This window comes from Equus przewalskii, chromosome 3 (genome assembly GCF_037783145.1).
Source record: "Equus przewalskii isolate Varuska chromosome 3, EquPr2, whole genome shotgun sequence".
Lineage (NCBI taxonomy): Eukaryota > Metazoa > Chordata > Mammalia > Perissodactyla > Equidae > Equus > Equus przewalskii.
Window position 1 is genome coordinate 75804411 of NC_091833.1, and position 18092 is coordinate 75822502.

At 37.1% G+C, this 18092-nt stretch overlaps 1 protein-coding gene across 1 annotated transcript in view; it reads right to left on the reverse strand.

Moving 5' to 3' along the window:
- The window catches only part of POLR2B (RNA polymerase II subunit B), a 44517-nt gene that overhangs the window by 10585 nt on the left and 15840 nt on the right, over positions 1–18092 (reverse strand). The window contains exons 9-17 of the mRNA XM_008528626.2: positions 15393–15589; positions 15115–15234; positions 13833–14019; positions 10957–11100; positions 10575–10714; positions 10362–10473; positions 6757–6911; positions 5800–5998; positions 5309–5477 (exon numbers count right to left, since the gene is read on the reverse strand). Coding sequence (XP_008526848.1) covers positions 5309–5477; positions 5800–5998; positions 6757–6911; positions 10362–10473; positions 10575–10714; positions 10957–11100; positions 13833–14019; positions 15115–15234; positions 15393–15589 — 1423 coding nt within the window. The remainder of the gene's footprint in view (positions 1–5308; positions 5478–5799; positions 5999–6756; positions 6912–10361; positions 10474–10574; positions 10715–10956; positions 11101–13832; positions 14020–15114; positions 15235–15392; positions 15590–18092) is intronic.

Sequence of the window (18092 nt, forward strand, 5' to 3'; positions counted from 1 at the left end):
CCATAGCTGAAGCTGAACAGGCCTAACCCCAGGTAAACATCTCTCCAACTCACCAACTGCTCACCAATCCTGCCTAACTCGGCAGGAATCTGAGACTACAAGCCCTGTTTAACAGATAACACTGAACACTTCGGGCTAAATATAACCCCAACTGCTCTCTAAGAAGAAGGATCATAATAACAAGTGGGCATTTGTTCTTCAGAGCACCTTGATGGCTTTCTGTATGTAAATTTGGAGCAGAAAAAGCTAAAATGTTCTGCTTGAAGAGGAAGGGGAGTGTGAAATTCTCCAAGGGAAGGGCAGTGTTAGGGAAGCTGAGCCCTTCCTGGGAAAGGCCAGAGATAAAGCTCCCGGTGGCAGGCAGCCAAGAAGGGTCTTCAGAGACCTGAAAAATCAAAGAGTCACTCCTCAGGTGTGCAATGAAAACTCCTCTTGAAATCTAAATGACTTCCTCTAAGAAACCTTTAGTAACATCCATATTGGTCACCATCCTTTTGTGTGGATTCTTTGGGAGAACTTAAGAATTTTAAGTTTCACAAACGATCAAGAAGCATAATGCAGAGAAAGTGTATAAATATAAAGACACAGGATCCTGAAGGCAGGGGAGACGTGAAAAGACTCGAGAATTTGCAGAGTCTTGAGAGAGATGATGAGATCCTATTACTGGGGAAGCCAGCAGTAGGACATACGTGACATCTCTGATGCATGGAACAGGCAAGACTTCCCTAGCACGTCCTCATGTTTTGGGAGAGCACTGCCTATTATCCCCCTTCTTCTCCAGGCAGCACTGCCTTTTAGGTGGTCAGCTGTCTTGGCCCTTGTCAAGACAAGGACTTTCCTGCCTCTCATACGAAAATCCCTGGATCGTCCATATGTGCTACATCTACCACAGTCCAGGAGGCAACCCCCTCCACTCTACAACCTTTATCCAAGGTATGTGGACAAGTCTGAGATCAGCTAAATTTAGCTAAAAACAGTAAACTTCTGAATTATATTTCTAAAATTTTCTTCTTAACTTAAAAGCGCCAAATCAAGAAGCAATGTAGTGAGGCCGGCCCTGTGACCGAGTGGTTAAGTTCACGCGCCTCGCTCTGGCAGCCCAGGGTTTCACCAGATCCTGGGCGCGCAGTAGCACTGCTCATCAATCCATACTGAGGCAGCGTCCCACAGAGCAGAGCCAGAAGGACCTACAACTAGAATATACAACTATGCACTGTGGGGGCTTTAGGGAGAAGAAGAAAAAGAAAAAAAAAGAAGATTGGCAACAGATGTTAACTCAGGTGCCAATCTTTAAAAAAAAAAAAAAAAGAAAAGCAATGTAGTGAAGAGGAAAGAGCGCAAGAAAGGGAGATGGGAGTGAAAGGCCTACATATGGTCAAAAGGAAAAAGACCAGAACTTAAATTCTGGATTTATATTTCTTAAGTTGTGTGACTTTGGGCAAATAACCTTTCTGACTCTGTCTCTACATTGATAAAACAGATGATACAAACATCACTATTACTAATCAGCTAACATTTATTCTTCCCTTACTAAGTGCTAGGCACTAAGCCATGAGTTTTAAATGGATTTAACCATGTAATCATCATAAAAGGTTTGTGAGGTGGGTACTATTATTATTCTCATTTTACAAGTGAAGAAACATCACAAAGCTTTTATGATGCTTAGAAATTACATGCGTAAAGTGCCTTGGATGGTGTTTCACACAAACTGCTCAATAAGTATTAGTAACTATGTTAAAAATATCTGTGAGTTCAAGGACTATGCGAAGTCTAGGATTACAACCCACCTGTGAGGCAAGTCCAAACCCTTCCTGCCACTTTGTCCTCACCCACTTTAAGTCTCAGCTCAGCACTGAGGAGGCTCTAAGTCCCCTGACCCACTCTGAGTTACGGCAAACTTTTGTCATAAGGATCTTTGCTTCCAGATGTCAACCAGGGTAACAGTACTCCATAGAAACAGGAATGATACTAATCAAAGACATTCCTTAAGATAACCTGATCAATCCCTTCCCTTGGTTAGGGCTCAGAATTTGGCCTATGCAGCTGGCGTGTTAGGCAGGGCCAGGGGCAATAATTCAGCCAGGATGGTCAGGAGACAGCTTACATCAATAGATTGAGCAAATAAGTAAATATATTGTGGACAATGAGAGCCAGGTTTCTCACTGTCAGAGAACAGAGTTCCAAAACAAACAAAAAATTTTGTTCTAAATAAAGTTCTAAAATAAACTATGGTGTTCGATTGGGGTAGAAAACACTGGTGTGAATTCATAGTTCTTTAATATACACAGATATAAAAATGGATAAAGGTATGTTTGTGGTTCTATGCCTACACTATTTTCCTAGCTCTGTCAGCTGAGAGCACCTAGAAACTATGACATTCTAATAGCAAGGAGCACATCTAGCACTCGGACTTTGGTTTCTACATACTATCCTTCACTAAAAGGAGAAATGGCTGACTCCAGATTTAGGAGAAGGAAAGCTCAAGATGAGGCAAAATATAAGGAAGTGCTTAAAGAATGATGAGGACCTATCAGGAGTCATCTTGAAGGTGCTCCCACTGGAAAATCTGGGACAATTTCAGCATCAAAATGGAAAGAATGATGTAATTAGTAAATCACCTTAAGGCAACAATCATCGTGCTACACTAACGGCTGAAGGTTTGACAAGGAAGAAGATATTTACATCATCTCAAAGTATCTCCTCACAAAAGACTTATTACTTACTAATAAGTACAAAATACTTAAAATTAACAAAAAGTGGAGAAACCTGACAGATACCATCTTAATCATATGACAAAAGTTAAAATCACTAATAATGGGACAAGTAGACAGCATGTGGCTACTGATAAGGCACTGAGAAGGCTGCAACACTTCTATGCTAGTCCTGACAAAAATTCATCGCCTGAATATAATCATGGGAAAACAAGTCAAACCCAAATTGAGAGACAATGTACAAAGTAACTTGCCTGGACTCTTCAAAAATGTCCAGGCCATGAGAGACAAGGAAAGACTAAGGAACTGTTTCAGATTAAGGAGACTAAATAAAGAGACATGCAACTAAATGCAAGCCACAATCCTGGATTAGATCCTACATGTATAAAGGATATTATTAGGACAACTGGCAAAATTTGAATTGGGGACTCCTAACTAGATGGGTATCAATGATAACCTCCTGATTTTGATGGCTGTACTGTGCAGAATGTCCTTGTTTTTAGGAAACATACATTGAAGAACTAAAGAGTGATGTGGCTTCATGTCTGCAACTTATTCTCAAATGGCATGGGGTGAAAGAGAAAGGGAAAGAATAAGGAAAATGTGGTAAAATGTGAACTAGGAAATCTGGATGAAAAGTACATAGGAGTTCTTTGCACTAGGCTTACAACTTTTCTCTAAGTTTGAAATTCTCTCAAAATAAAGTTTTGAAATAGATAAGATGACTAAGGCACGAGACAATAAGAGAACTGAAAGGGATGTAGTCCCCACCAACCACGCCCTCACCACTTCACATCAGCACCAAAGGAACATGTGATTTCAAATCCAATCCTTCACCTATATTTCTTCTCTTCTCTAGCCACAAAGCAACTATTATCTAAATTTTGAAGAAAACACAGCACTGCAAGCACAGCCCAACGATATGAGCATGTTGTCCACAAATAGCAGATTTTGTTTTTCTGGACAAGAGTAACCCCTTGTGGAGGACTTTGAAAATAAATCTTCCAACCTGAGAGAATTTGCTATCAAAATATTAGATCCCCTATTACAGTCAATAATTTAAATCCACTACTTACAAGACAAACTTTACTAAATAAATAATGTTACCCACAGCCAAAATTCTGTTAATAATGCAGTTAAGACAAGAATTGTGCCAAAGAACTATACTACTTCCTTTAATAGTCAACATTCTCATACTCTTCAGACTTCTCTGCACCGCTTTACCTGTTGTCCAGTCTCCTTAAGAATCTGGTCCAGCAAACTCCTGATTCTCCTCCTTAGCAACTACATCTCAAATCTCCTCCCGATTTCCTTTCCTGGTCCCTGAAGGTCTGTTTGTCTCTGGCTTTATTCTCACTCTGCATATTCCTTCAGCAATTTCATAGTAAACTATAAATACTAATATATCAAAAACTGCACAGCTCTAGATTTGACCTTTCAAACTGCATTTGCAACTCACTTTTAGAAGATCATTTCTTAGATGTTGTGGCAGCAACTCAAAATCTACATGTCAAAAACTGAATTTATTATCTTATATCTAAAATCTCTTCCTTCTTCTAATGTGGGTCCCAAACTTATTAATAGTACCTCTCTCTCCTTGATCACCCAAGCCAGGAACACCACCAGTATTTCCAATTCCTTTCTTTCCTCTCATCATTACACAACCAATCAGTCATCAAATCCTACCAAGTGTATTTCAACAGGTGTCTCACTCCTTACTCTTTTTCATTTCCTAAGGACCTTACCATTTCTCACTTAGACCACTGTGAAAACCTCTAAACTATCCCCCTGGTAATACCATATCTGACTCTAATCTATCCCTTACATGACTGCCAGAATGATATTCCTAATTGGATTACTTCCTTGCTCAAAATAGCTGGATGGGGGGCCAGCTGGTGATGTAGTGGTTAAGTTCACGTGCTCTGCTTCGGCAGCCTGGGGTTCACCAGTTTGGATCCCAGGCACAGACCTACACACTGCTCATTAAGCCATGCTGTGGTGGCATCCTACATACAAAACAGAGGACAATGGGCACAGATGTTGGCTCAGTGACAATCTTCCTCAAGCAAAAAGAAGACGACTGGCAACAGACATTGGCCAATCGTCTTCACCAAAAACAAACAAACAAAATGCTGGAGGAGTCTTCATTCTCCAAATTCAACCTGCTCTCTCCATGCTATGAGACCAAGTTTCACGCTCATGCATTTACACTGCAGCTATACTAAAGTGACATGCCTACTGATTGTTCCCCTATCTCATGCCTTCATGCATCTAGGCCCTTGCTCAAACCATCTCTCAGATTCAAATACCCTTTGTACAACTTCAGTCTAAAATGCTACCTCCCCCATGAAACTGGCTCTAGATTTCCAAAAGAAATCAATTATTTCTTCACTCTGTGCTTCCAAAAGACTCTGTATACCTCGATCTTAACAGTTTCCACATATCTACTTTTATTTAATGGTGTTCATGTTTCCCACCACATTATAAATTCCATGAGAACAGAAACTGTGTCGTATGCATTTTATTAACCCTCTCGAGCACCCAAAAAAGTGCCTTAAGCATGGCAGGATCTTAAAAATGAAGAAAGCTGAACATACCTGCGGGCAGCTCTCTAAATCGTAGATATTCCATAGACCGTGTAGTCACAAGTGGTTTTTGAGGATAATAGAGAACATGGGCCAACGTATCCATACGGACATGGAAGTTAGTGATATAAACTCCCATAGCCTGCTTACCCATAGCAGACTGGTATGTATTTCTAGGGGACTAAACGTAGAAATGAAAAGCAGAATCAATGAAAATTTAATTACTTCTAAAGGAATAGACTCTACAGGGTACTACATAAATTAGAAATATGGTTCAAAAGTTTCTACTTTTTTCTGAAAGACAAGTGATAACCATTTGGAACAATCAATTATGGCTCTTAACAGTGAACCACAAGAATAAGCCTGTTAAATGCTCATTCTGTAGGAGTCCACAGTCTTTTCATTGAAAAGCTTTTCTTTAGGAGGAAGCTACAGACTAATCTCTAATTTTTATTATATTTTTCTCAATTTCTTACAAATCAGAAGTTAAAACTTCTACCCACCTGGTTATGATCAGGAAAGGGAATAATAGATGCACAGACGCCAAGAATCATTGACGGATGAATCTCACAGTGTGTGTATGTGGAACAATAAGCTACTTCTTTCTCCTGTAAATCATCCGGAGTCATCGCAAGCATTACTGTTTCTTCTTCTAGAGTATCAATATATTCTACTACCCCACTGGCCACAAGATCTTGCCAACTAAAAAAGAAGAATTCACTTAATTTCTTTATTTCCTGAGCTATTTTAATTAACTAGGCTTCCTACTTAATAAAGACGATTCCTAAATCTATAGGTACTGATACAGAAAGAGTTCCAAAATAGATACATTACTGTTAACAATGAAAAAAGAGAAAGTTACTGAACAATAAAGTATGCTTCCATACTATTATTACTAGTTTTGCTTTGTTCTAAAGAAACTACTTGTGGGGTAGGGGGTGAGTATATAAATACACAGAGTAAGATCTGGAAGAATATATACTCATTGTTAACAGTACTTATTTTTGAAGAGGAGAGTATGAATTTGGGTTTTTATATATTTTTATTATACACATTGCTTGAATTGTTTTACAATAAAATTTTTTTTACAATAAAAATAAATTTTAACGCAGGTTCATCTTTTTATTAAAGTTATTATTATATTACTCATCTTATAGGTTATATATTTATATTAAATAGGTTTTTCCTTATCATTATTATTAAACTTTAACATGCCACAGACTTTTACATTTAAACAAAACCATGTAAGCCTTTTACTTGATAACAAAAATTAAGAAAAACAAATTGAGTGCTAATGAGTACGGTGTTTCTTTTTGAGGTGATGAAAATGTTCTGGAATTAGTGGTGATGGTTGCACAATCTTGTGAATATATAAAAACCAATGAACTGTGTATTTTTAAATGGTTAATTTTATGGTATGTGAATTATATCTCAATCTTTGTCTCATTGCATATTCTTACCTGTAGTTGTTATACTCTCTCTCTTTCAATTGATCAATATGTCTCTTCTTCAAAAGTAGCTTTTGTTTTTCCACAATCAGAAGTGGTCTACAAATCCGGCCTGCATCTGTATAGATCCGAATCTCCCTCTCTCGAATATCTCTGATCATAGAAACCTATATATTAGAAGACAAAACAGTCTCGTGAATTTTTATTTTCTCTGTATCACTGAGGCTTAGCTAAAAATACAATCAAAGTCCTAATAAATTTCTGGAGCAACCAATTATCAAATAAAATGGATAAATCTTAGTTTATCATTGTTCAATATACTAAAAACCTACGTATAATAAAAATCTTCTAAAGTATAAATATATAACCTTGGTAATTAGAGAGCTGAACAACATCTGGTAATAATATCATACAAGATAAAGTAAAATGAAGAAAATACATTTTTGGTATGACAAACACCAGTATATGACAATTTCTTATTTCACCTCTTCGATAACTACGCATACTTCACTCTGTAACCTTTCAATAACCAGCCCTATATCACTTTGCCGTGATCATACTTTCCCAGTAATAAGCCTGACTTCTCACACGCCCCCATCAGGCAAATGGCTTATAGCTTAGCTGTGTAATGCAGCAGTCACCAGCCACATGTCACTGTTGAGAAATGTGGACAGTCTGAACTGAAATATGCTGTAAGTATAAAACCACATAAGTAGCTCACACTATATTTCTACTGGATGGCACCAGAAAATACATGCTTAGAAAATATCAAAAATATTTTGGGAAAATTTGCAATAAAGAGCACAATAATTATTAAAAGCACTGCAGAATTTGAGGTACCTACATGTCAAGAAATAAGCCAAAAAGAAAATAAATAAGGGTTTTCAGTGAAATATCTAGATCAGTCAACTAAAAGATGAAATGCCAATGAGTTGGGAAATTTTTGGAAAAGTAGATTGGTATTTCTCCAAAAAAGTACTTTAAAAAAGTGAAATTACATCTGGATACTTTCATTAAAGAAAAGATTGGGTTTATTTAAGAAAGGGAAAGATTTGGATGACTTGGTTTAAAAACAATAGTAAATCATAAAAGCGCCAGCAAAAATATCCACTTTGTAAAAACTAGAGTCAAAAGCCAAGAAAGAGAAAATGTTTCACGTTCTCCGCCCATTTCCTATCCTTAGAAAACAATCTGAGGAGAAACACTGTGTCTGCGAGGAAATACCCCACTAGTGGCATTCTGAAGTCCCAGAAAAGACACTGCTTTCAGATGCACTGCCTTAAATCATTAGAGAATTCCAAATAGAATACAGCTTTATTGTCTTAAAAGGAGGACATAAATTGAGCTGTGCCTCCTCAAAGGCCAAAGAGTATCTTACATTCCAAAGGAAACAAATATTCTTTAACAGGTCTAGAGAAGACTACTGACAGGAAAGCCTAACAGGTCCAACCGAAGACTGAAGCTAGAAATGGATAAAATGATGACTTCTGGTTATTAGAAAACATGAAACACAAGAAAAAGTACTAGACGACTTCTGAAAAATACACACAATTCTCCCACTTAGAGACTCCCAACATCACTCTCCAATAGGAGATCAAAGTGTCTAGTCCAAGGACACAGGGTCTATTTGTACGTTCAACAAACACTCAATGTCTACTATGTGTCAGGCACCATGCTCAGAGGTGAAAATACAAAGTCATATTAAGACATGTTCCCTGTTTCTGAGGAGTTAACAGTGTAGTAGTGAGGTAGGCAAACAAATCAATAGCTGCTATTTGGTATAAGCATTCTGTCAGAAGTATTTAAGTAAAATATGCTATATATAGTCACAGAGATCTAAATCAGGGAGTCAGCCAACAGCCTGAAGACCAAATCTGCCCTCACCTGCCATCTGCTTTTGTCAATAGCTTTACTGGTTTATGTATTGTCTATGGCTGCTTTTCACTACAACAGTAGAGTTGAATACGCAACAGACACTGTACGGTAAACAAAGCCTAAAATATTTAACATCTGGCCCTTTACAGAAAATGTTTGCAAACCTCTGATCTAAATCAAACTGGAGGGTCAGGTAACGTATTCTGAAGGAGATAAGAGTTCATAGAAGTTTTGCAGAATAAGTGAGATTTAGCTGGGAAAAGTAATAAGTACCCTTCTCCCTACTGCCTGTTTTTGAGGAGGCACAGGGGACAGGGAGCGCAAACACTCCAGGTTGAAGGAATGGGCCCATGGAAAGGTAAAGAGGCCTAAAAAAGCATAAAGAATTCCCCAGAGAACACAGAAAAGCTGAAGGCAGCTCTTAGCAGAAAAACATGACATCAGTAAAGTTCTCAATCATAAAAAATACAGCCAATTTCGGTTCTTAGGCTGTCTTTCAGCCCTGCCTGCCTTCAAGTGAAGCACTCTGTTCCTGACTTCAAATTGTGCATATGCTGGGGTCCAAATCCAGTGTCTTTGCTACTGGAAAGCCTGGAGCAACCAAACTCTCTTCTCTGCTTTGCTAGGTCAGAAAGAAGCCAGCTACTGGCTTAAGTGTGTTGCAGTTTCTCTCCAAAACTATATTCACCTAGCCAGACTCTAAGGTATAGATGTGGATGAATCAAAAGCTTGAGCCATATCCCTCAATACAGTAGTCATGTGCCACATAACAACGTTTCGGTCAACAATGTTTCGGTCAACAACTGACCACATATACAAGAGTGGTCCTGTAAGACTAGTACCACAGAGCCTAGTGTGTAATAGGCTATACCATCTAGGTTTGTGTAAGTACACTCTATGATGTCTACACAGTGACAAAAATCGCCTAATGATGCATATCTCAGGACGTATTCCTGTCGTTAAGCAATGCATGACGGTACACTCAAGGCAAAAGCCCTATTTTGGGGAATAATAAAGCTCATACTATATTTTAATGATTAAAAAAAGTTCATCCTAATCCCAAAAGACTTCAATATCTACCTAAATATAAGAAAATCTATTAGAGGTGTATCACATTTTATGAATGAATCTCTGGATTCAGATAAAGGATAAATCAGATGATTATTCCCTTTTTAAAAGCATTGTGGGGGCTGGCCCCGTGGCCAAGTGGTTAAGTTTGTGCGCTCTGCTTCAGTGGCCCAGGGTTTCACTGGTTCGAAGCCTGGGCGCGGACATGGCACTGCTCATCAAGCCACGCTGAGGCAGCATCCCACATGCCACAACCAGAAGGACCCACAACTAAAAATACACAACTATGTAGTGAGGGGCTTTGGGAGAAAAAAGGAAAAATAAAATCTTAAAAAAAAAAAAAAAAAGCATTGTTGTGTCAGCTTTACAAAAATGTCCTCAAAAGAATTCCTTTTACTTTAAAATGATTCAAATTCTAAATTCTAATTTAATAATTTAAATTACACATCAAATTTTTAGAAGCATATATCTAAAGCATTAAAGGAAGCAATTCCTTATAATTAAATTTAGTTCATCCTAGACCTAAACATCACGTAGACTTTCGACAATATACTTTACAACTCAAGGGAAACCAGTTAAAGAAAGACGGTAACGCAAAAATAACTTTCACTAGTTTTATGCCTTGTTTAGAAATCCCATAGATCACGCCCTCTTAGTTAATTCAAGACTCTTACTTCAGACACAATGATGTCCATCTGACGCCGTAATTTCCTTAGAGTGTTCATAAGTTGTTCAGGATCTTTATGTATTCCAACCCAGCAGCCATTAACAAAAATCTTGGTTGCACTAAAAATGTGAAACCAAAAACATTTTGCACTTAGTAACTCTATACTAAGCTATAACCAAAAATTAACAATAGTTTTTTAAAAAATTGCATCTATACACACTCAGCAATAGCTGCAGGAGAAATTTCTTCTAAATTTTCCATACTCCATTCTTCTAAAAATTCCAGAATTGGAGAAGGTTGAGATCCAACTGAAATATAAGCCATCAGGGCTAAATTCTTCACAAGTCCTACAGCATGGCCCTAGGAACAAACAAAGTATTACTCATTCTAAGTTAACATGCCTATCAAAATTCTTGTCCATAAACATTTTTCCTTCAATTTGATTTCAGGATTTACTCTTACTTCCTAAGAACAAAATCCCAAATAATACTTAGTTCTAAACCACACTGCCTAATTAAATAAAAACTTACTTCTAAAAGTAATTATACTTTACATAATTACTGGCAGACTTTTTGTCCTGAACATAAATTCTAACGCATTACCTCTGGGGTCTCAGCAGGACACACCATTCCCCACAATGTATTATGCAACTGTCTTGGTTTGGCCAGCTTGCCGTCTCTACCAATCGGAGAATTTAAACGACGCAGGTGAGAAAGAGTGGACGCAAAAGTCAGGCGGTTTAATACCTAGAAAACAATAGGAAATCTTTAAAGTTTAGGCATTTCTGTTACAGCACAATTCTGGCAAATATTAGAATGAAGCAAAGCCATATTTTTACATATAATCCACCGAGTGTCAAACTGTCCACATCCCTCCATTCTCCACCCTTTCCCTGAATAATCTTGTTCAGCCCCATAACTTAGCTGCCCCTTACAGGAGGAATGGCAAATAGGCGGTATTCTCCCAGACTACATAAATGTTTCATGGTCTGTCTCCAACTACTAGGATGTTAACTCCATAAGAATGGGAATTTTTTATTTGTTTTTTCTCTGTTCTGTACCTAGAACAGTACTTGACACACGTTAGGCACTCAGCAAGTAATAAATGCTACCAACTCAGTACTTTTTCCAGGTTGAGGTCTCTGAATCCAAGATGGAGATTCAATACTTATAGGACACTAAGCAAGGTAATACTCATAAGTCAGGTAATAATTATTACCTTTATTACTTATTATCCTTTGAGGGATATAAAGCAAGCAATTCAAGCTCAATACACCTAATAAAAAATCACCATCTTTCCTAGCCCTATAACAACCCAAACCTCCTCCATCCGCCTAAAACTCCTGTCAGGGTTAATGGCAATCCAGAAATCTCCCAATCCAGAAGCTCAAAATCACTTTAGTCTCTGACTTCCTTCTTTCATACATTAATAAACTTACCCTGGCAATTCTACTTTCAAATTTTCTCAAAAACCCAACCCTTCCATTCCCAACATCACAGCAACAGGCCAGCACCTTACCTCTTGCCTATACTACTGGCATCACCTCCTGCAATGTACCCTCCAATCGACCCTCTTCAGTTACCAGAATTATTAAAACACAGAGTTGTTCACATCACTCACCTATTTAAAAAATATTAAACAGGTCCCCACCAACTAGAGAGGAACACGACATTAAAGCTCTTCTCAGTGAAGTCTGAAATGACCCTCCCCTACCAGTCTCTCCAATTCCTGTACCCATCCACATTGCCAAACACCCTCCCACGTGCACACCATTGACCACTGTATTGCCAAAGAATGGAATGCACTTCCCCACTCTGCTCTGCCTGGTGAAATGTTGCCACCTCTATAAAAGTCATCTGACCCATCTCCAAGAAGAACTGTTCTCTTTTCCGTACTCTACTGAGTTTTCCATCATTCAACTAATCAGTCAGTCTTACAAAAGGTACTTCCTAAATATTTCTCAAATTTGACTCCACTCTCCATCTCTACAAGACTGCTCTAGTCCAGGCCCTACTTATTTCTCACTCAGCCTGTTACAACAATCTTCCAGCCACCAACTTGGCCCTTCTCAAATCTTTTCTCCAAACAGCCAATTACTGTGAATCTACCTAAAAAACAAAAATGCCCACAACACTCCTCTATATGAGCTCATCCCAGCTCCCCTCTCCAATCCCACCTTAACTCTCCCATTTGATTTGAAAACCCTAGACTGCTCTAGCTGCTCCCACATACACACACATTCTTTCCTCTCTCCATCCCTTTCAGAATATTAAGAAGTTTTCTCCAGTTTTCCTGTGAGCTGCTGGTTCTACTCTCCTACCAGGTTTGGCCTATTTCCCAATTACCCTTCAAAATTAGCTCAGGTGTTACCTCCTAAAGAAAGACTTCTTTTCACACTCTCAGGCTGTGTTAAATGCCTTTCTCCAGCGTTCCCAGAGCAGTTGTGCATATCTCTCATTAAAATACTTACTCTACCATGTTGCAACTATCTCTTTACATCTATCTATGAGCATAGACTGTAAACTACTGAAGATCAGGGATCACGTTTTAGCCATCTTGCCATCTCTGATGTGTGGCAGAGTGCCTGGCACATCTTAAGTCCCAATAATCATTCACTGAACTGAACTGGCAACATGGTATTTATCAAAATTCAGCTCAGCATAGTCAGCTGTAAATGGATGAATGTTTCCTCTAATAGACGGTGAGTTCCTTGAGGGCTGGAATCTCATTCATGTTTGTGGACCCAGAATCACAAACACCAAGTATACTGAATAAAATAAATCCTTACTAAATAAAAAGGAACAAGAAATTCAACTTTATCAGCAGCCTCCCAGAATTTCTTAGAGCATCTGGGTTTCGAGGAGTCAGGAGCTTGAAGCTGGTGTCAGAATGCCAAATTAATCGGGTGATACTGATAAAGGCTAGTTAAAAAAAAAAGAGGGGAAGACCCCCCAAAATTCCATAAAGCCAGACATGTATAATATAGATTTTCAATCTTACATGAAAAATAAACAGAAAATATAAAAACGCCTAGTGAGACTTTTATTTAGAGGTTTCCCCATTACACCATCTGAGAGTAGCTATTGCAGGCACCATACACACAACATGCCAACATAGAGAAATCAGTGTTAGAAGTACTACATTTTGCAACAAAGTAAGGGGATGCCCATTTATCCTCTGGGTCAGCTTCTAACATCGAGCTTTTCAGACAAAAATTTCACTCACATGGACTGTCTCACCTCCCAAGTAGCTACTCTAATTTATTTACTATCTTGATGCAAGCCAAAATCTTAAGTCTCTCTTAGTAATGCTAACAGCTAATTTAAGAAAATTTTTATTTTCATAATTCAAAAGCCCCTAGTGATTTTACATCCCACCAAGAAAAAAAAGCAAAATAACTTACCTTCAATGAATCAAAGAATCTGTCAGTCTCATAACATTTTCCTATCAAACCTGTACTCATAGTCAACATCCTTACCTGAGATACTCCAGCTCTGGCTTGATGAGCTTTCTTTTGGTCACCCCAGTTTCCAGTAGCTAAAGAATATTTTAGGCCATCAGATATAATCCTTGTTTTAATTGCCAACTCCAAGTTAAAATCCTTTCCTCGATCAATAAACTTCTGTGCATAGATCCGCACTTCTTTCAGCAAATTCTTAAACATACTGCCAAATAAAATATGTTTTAAACATGTAAAGTTCTAAAACGTGCATTCTCAACAAAGATAAAATTGCCCACAAAGGGCAAAAAATGGTTGGGGTAGAGGGAGATAGGTGTTTTTACTCTTTTTATGCATGAAGTGCAGATGTACATAAGCATACATGGGTGGAGCAATTAGTGAAAAAATGTCAAAAGAGGCTCCTTACTGGGGTGATGATTAAAAAAAAAAGGGCTGAAAAATACTAATCTACAACACACTAAATAACATTGTATAAAACGTTAAATTGCTAGTATTATCTTTTTTGTATTAAGTTGTCTATATATTTTATTTTTTAAATAACTATAATTATTATAAGTTGTAAAAGTATGCGTTCATTATAAAAATATGGAAAATATAAAAAACATATTAAGAATAAAATAAAAATTACAGGGGCTGGTCTGGTGGTGCAGCAGTTAAGTGCACACGTTCTGTGGCCCGGAGTTTGCCAGTTCGGATCTCGGGTGCGGACATGGCACCACTTGGCAAGCCATGCTGTGGCAGACGTCCCACATATAAAAAGTGGAGGAAGATGGGCACAGATGTTAGCTCAGGGCCAGCCTTCCTCAGCAAAAAAAGAGGAGGATTGGCAGCAGATGTTAGCTCAGGGCTAATCTTCCTCCAAAAAAAAAAACCCCACAAAACAAGTTCTTAAAAAAATAAAACAAAATAATAAAAATTAAAATTACATATAACTCCAATACTGTGAGGCAACCACCGCTAATATTTTTGATAGACCTCCCTCCACCTTTTGTGTGCTAAAAAACACAAAAACAAGACTAATAAAAATTCCAATATCAACACTTAGAAAATCAAGGTCCTACTTCAGCTTTCTCTAATGCCTTGTAAAGGCATCAGAGGAAAACATAAAATGTAAACAAGTAATAAATTCTCCTCACAAACTTGAAATTCACAGACACGAAGCAAAACTAAATCTGAGCAACTGGAAAAGAGAATTTAGCTAACTTCCTATGATTCCAAGACAGTTTACCCCTCCATGTACAATGACCAACCTAAAGTGAAATCTCTCTACTTTTAACAATATCATTCTATAATTCCTTACCCTCTAAATAAGAATGCAAGTAGCGGCCCAGCAAGATCCAATCTTTTGTTTCCATAGTGGTCTCTGTCGTCTAATTCTCTTCTACCCAATGCTGCTAGAAGCAACCTATGAACCATGTACCTTGGAAAGAAAGAAAAGAAGCAAAAAAAAAACACATGGTTTTTGGGTTTTTTTTAACTACTACATTAAAAACAAATTTTTTACATTTTTAGCTTTAAGAAAAACTTTACCTCAACTATATCTTGGCAAAGAACTTAAAACAATGAAATTTAACATACCCCAAGAAATAGGCTTTTTTGGTCTCACAAAAATCACTGACGCCAACATGAGGGAGCATTTCTTTTTGTAAGACCTCTTTTGCATATTTAATTCTTTTCTCTTTGGTGACTCCAGGCTTTGCCCCTCTTGAGCCAATGAAATTTAGTGCAACATTCTGTTCTTGAATGACAAAAGCTTCATCAAGAGAAGGTTTAACCTATCAGATAATTTAAATAAGTTATTTTCAAATTCATATTTTCACCTTAAAATGAGTCAACTGTCACTTAATTTATAACATGTTAAATATCCCTATGAAATTAATCAAATATGCAAATGCTTCTAGAAAATCAAGGAATCTCAAAGTCTTAGAACTTGAAGACACCTTAGAAATCCCTGACAAAATCCACTCATCAACACAGGCAATTATACTTTCTAGAAAAATACACATGATTCCATTATAAAGAGGAGCATGGTTTTTTAATGTTTAAAAACATTAAAATGTTCTTTACATTTTAATGAACAATGACAAAATAAAGTTCCTTCCGAATATACAAAATCAATTTAGAGAAGTTTAATACTAAAATTAAAAGTTACTAAGCTACAAATAAATAAATGTGACAGATTTTCAGCCTTGCTTCAAGATGTTTTTCTTATACCTATTTTATACCTATTCCTTACACCTATACATTATTTACCTATAAATAAAACCACTCAGTATTTCGTAAAGGAGACTATTTTAAAGGCATATCATTATAAAGACCTGTGTTCCACTCCTGCCACTAACTAGCTGTGGCCTCTGAGCAGTTTCCTCATCTAAAAGGGACTAAATAAAATAATCTCTAAGTTCCACTGCAGTTCTAACATTGTAAAATTCCAATTTTACAAAATAATGAGCATGAGAAATGAGGAGTAACATTTAGTAGCTTTGGCCCCTGAAAATATACTTTAATCCTATCACATATACTGAAATGCCTTTCCTGCCTTTGATTTCTTATGTCTATTTGTCACTGACCCACAAGCTAAAACATCCAAATTCCACTCATGGAACCAAAGATCAGAAAAAGGCCATGTAAACCAGTCAAAGTAAGGCCACAAGATAGAATGATAGATGAAAGTGATCTTTATAAAGGAAATTGTCCCTGTTATGAAATTGTTTTGTTACGGTTAATATGGATTTGGAAAAAGGTATAATAATAATGTACTTTTAGAAGAATAAACTAAAGCACTTTTGCACAATGAATACCTGACTCACAAACTTGTAAACATTGGCCTAGGCTTAAGTGCTAGCAAACAAACAGGAATTTTCAAAAAGACAATATACATAAAGCAAATCAGGTCTTTCGTTTTAAGAAAATTTCAGTTTGAAATTTTGTATCCAGTTTGAATCATTTGGGATGCATTTTGGATAAAAGATAACATATATTCTTCAACAAAAAAAAAAAAAAAAAGAGCATATGACTACCAGTAAAAACTTAAAGTAAAATCTAACCAGAACCCATTTTTCTCAAGTAACCATATCAATAAATACTCCACTATCTAAAATGTACTCCACTCTCTAACTTTGTGACATTTAGCCTGCATTTTACCTTATTTCTCTGTAGTCTTAAAGATTCTGGACAATCAGGGAAAACTTTAAGATTATCAACTACTATTCAGACAAGGATCACCAATGGAAAAATCTGATATGAAAATGGATATTTATCTAGATTTGAAAAATCTTCCCACAAAAATAGTAACGTTATAGCGAAGGAACCTAACAGATACCACTGTAAAGTGATCAGAGTTAACATGACTAATAATGGGACAAAATGACATCATATGACTACTGATGCGATGCCCTGGGAAGCACACAATATTACTTCTGTATTCTTCCTGCCAAAAAATGCATAAATTGAATCTAAGCATGAGGAATATCAGGAAAAAACAAATTGAGGGAAGTTCTACAAAATAAATGGCCTATCCTCTCCAAAAATTTCAATGTTAAGAAAGACTAGGGGCTGGCCCTGTGGCTGAGTGGTTAAGTTCGCGCGCTCCGCTGCAGGTGGCCCAGTGTTTCGTTGGTTCGAATCCTGGGCGCGGACATGGCACTGCTCATCAAACCACGCTGAGGCAGCGTCCCACATGCCACAACTAGAAGGACCCACAACGAAGAATATACAACTATGTACTGGGGGGCTTTGGGGAGAAAAAGGAAAAAATAAAATCTTAAAAAAAAAATATTTCAAAAAAAAAAAAAAAAAAAAGAAAGACTAGGCAAAAAGGTGAGGAAAGATTAGAGACTAAAGAAACATAAAAACAAAATGCAATGCATGATTCAGGACTGGATTCTGAACCATAAAAAAACAATATGCTATTAAGGATATTATCAAGACAATTGGCAAAAACCCAAATAAGATCTGTATATTAATAGTACTGTATCTAAGTTAAACATCTTGATTTTGATAAACGTACTATGATTCCATAAGTGACTGTGCTGGTTCCTAGGAAATATACACTGAAGTGTTTAGTAGTAAGGGGCATGAGGCCAGAAAGTTACTCTCAAATGACCGGGAAAAAACGTATATATAAAGAGAATGCTAAAGCAAATGTGACAGATGTAACAACTAGTGAATATGGGTGAAGAGTATGCAAGAGTTCTTTGCAACTTTTCCATAAGTTTGAAATTATTTCAAAATAAAAAGTTAAAAAAAAAAAAGAAAATATCAACTACTCATTTCCCT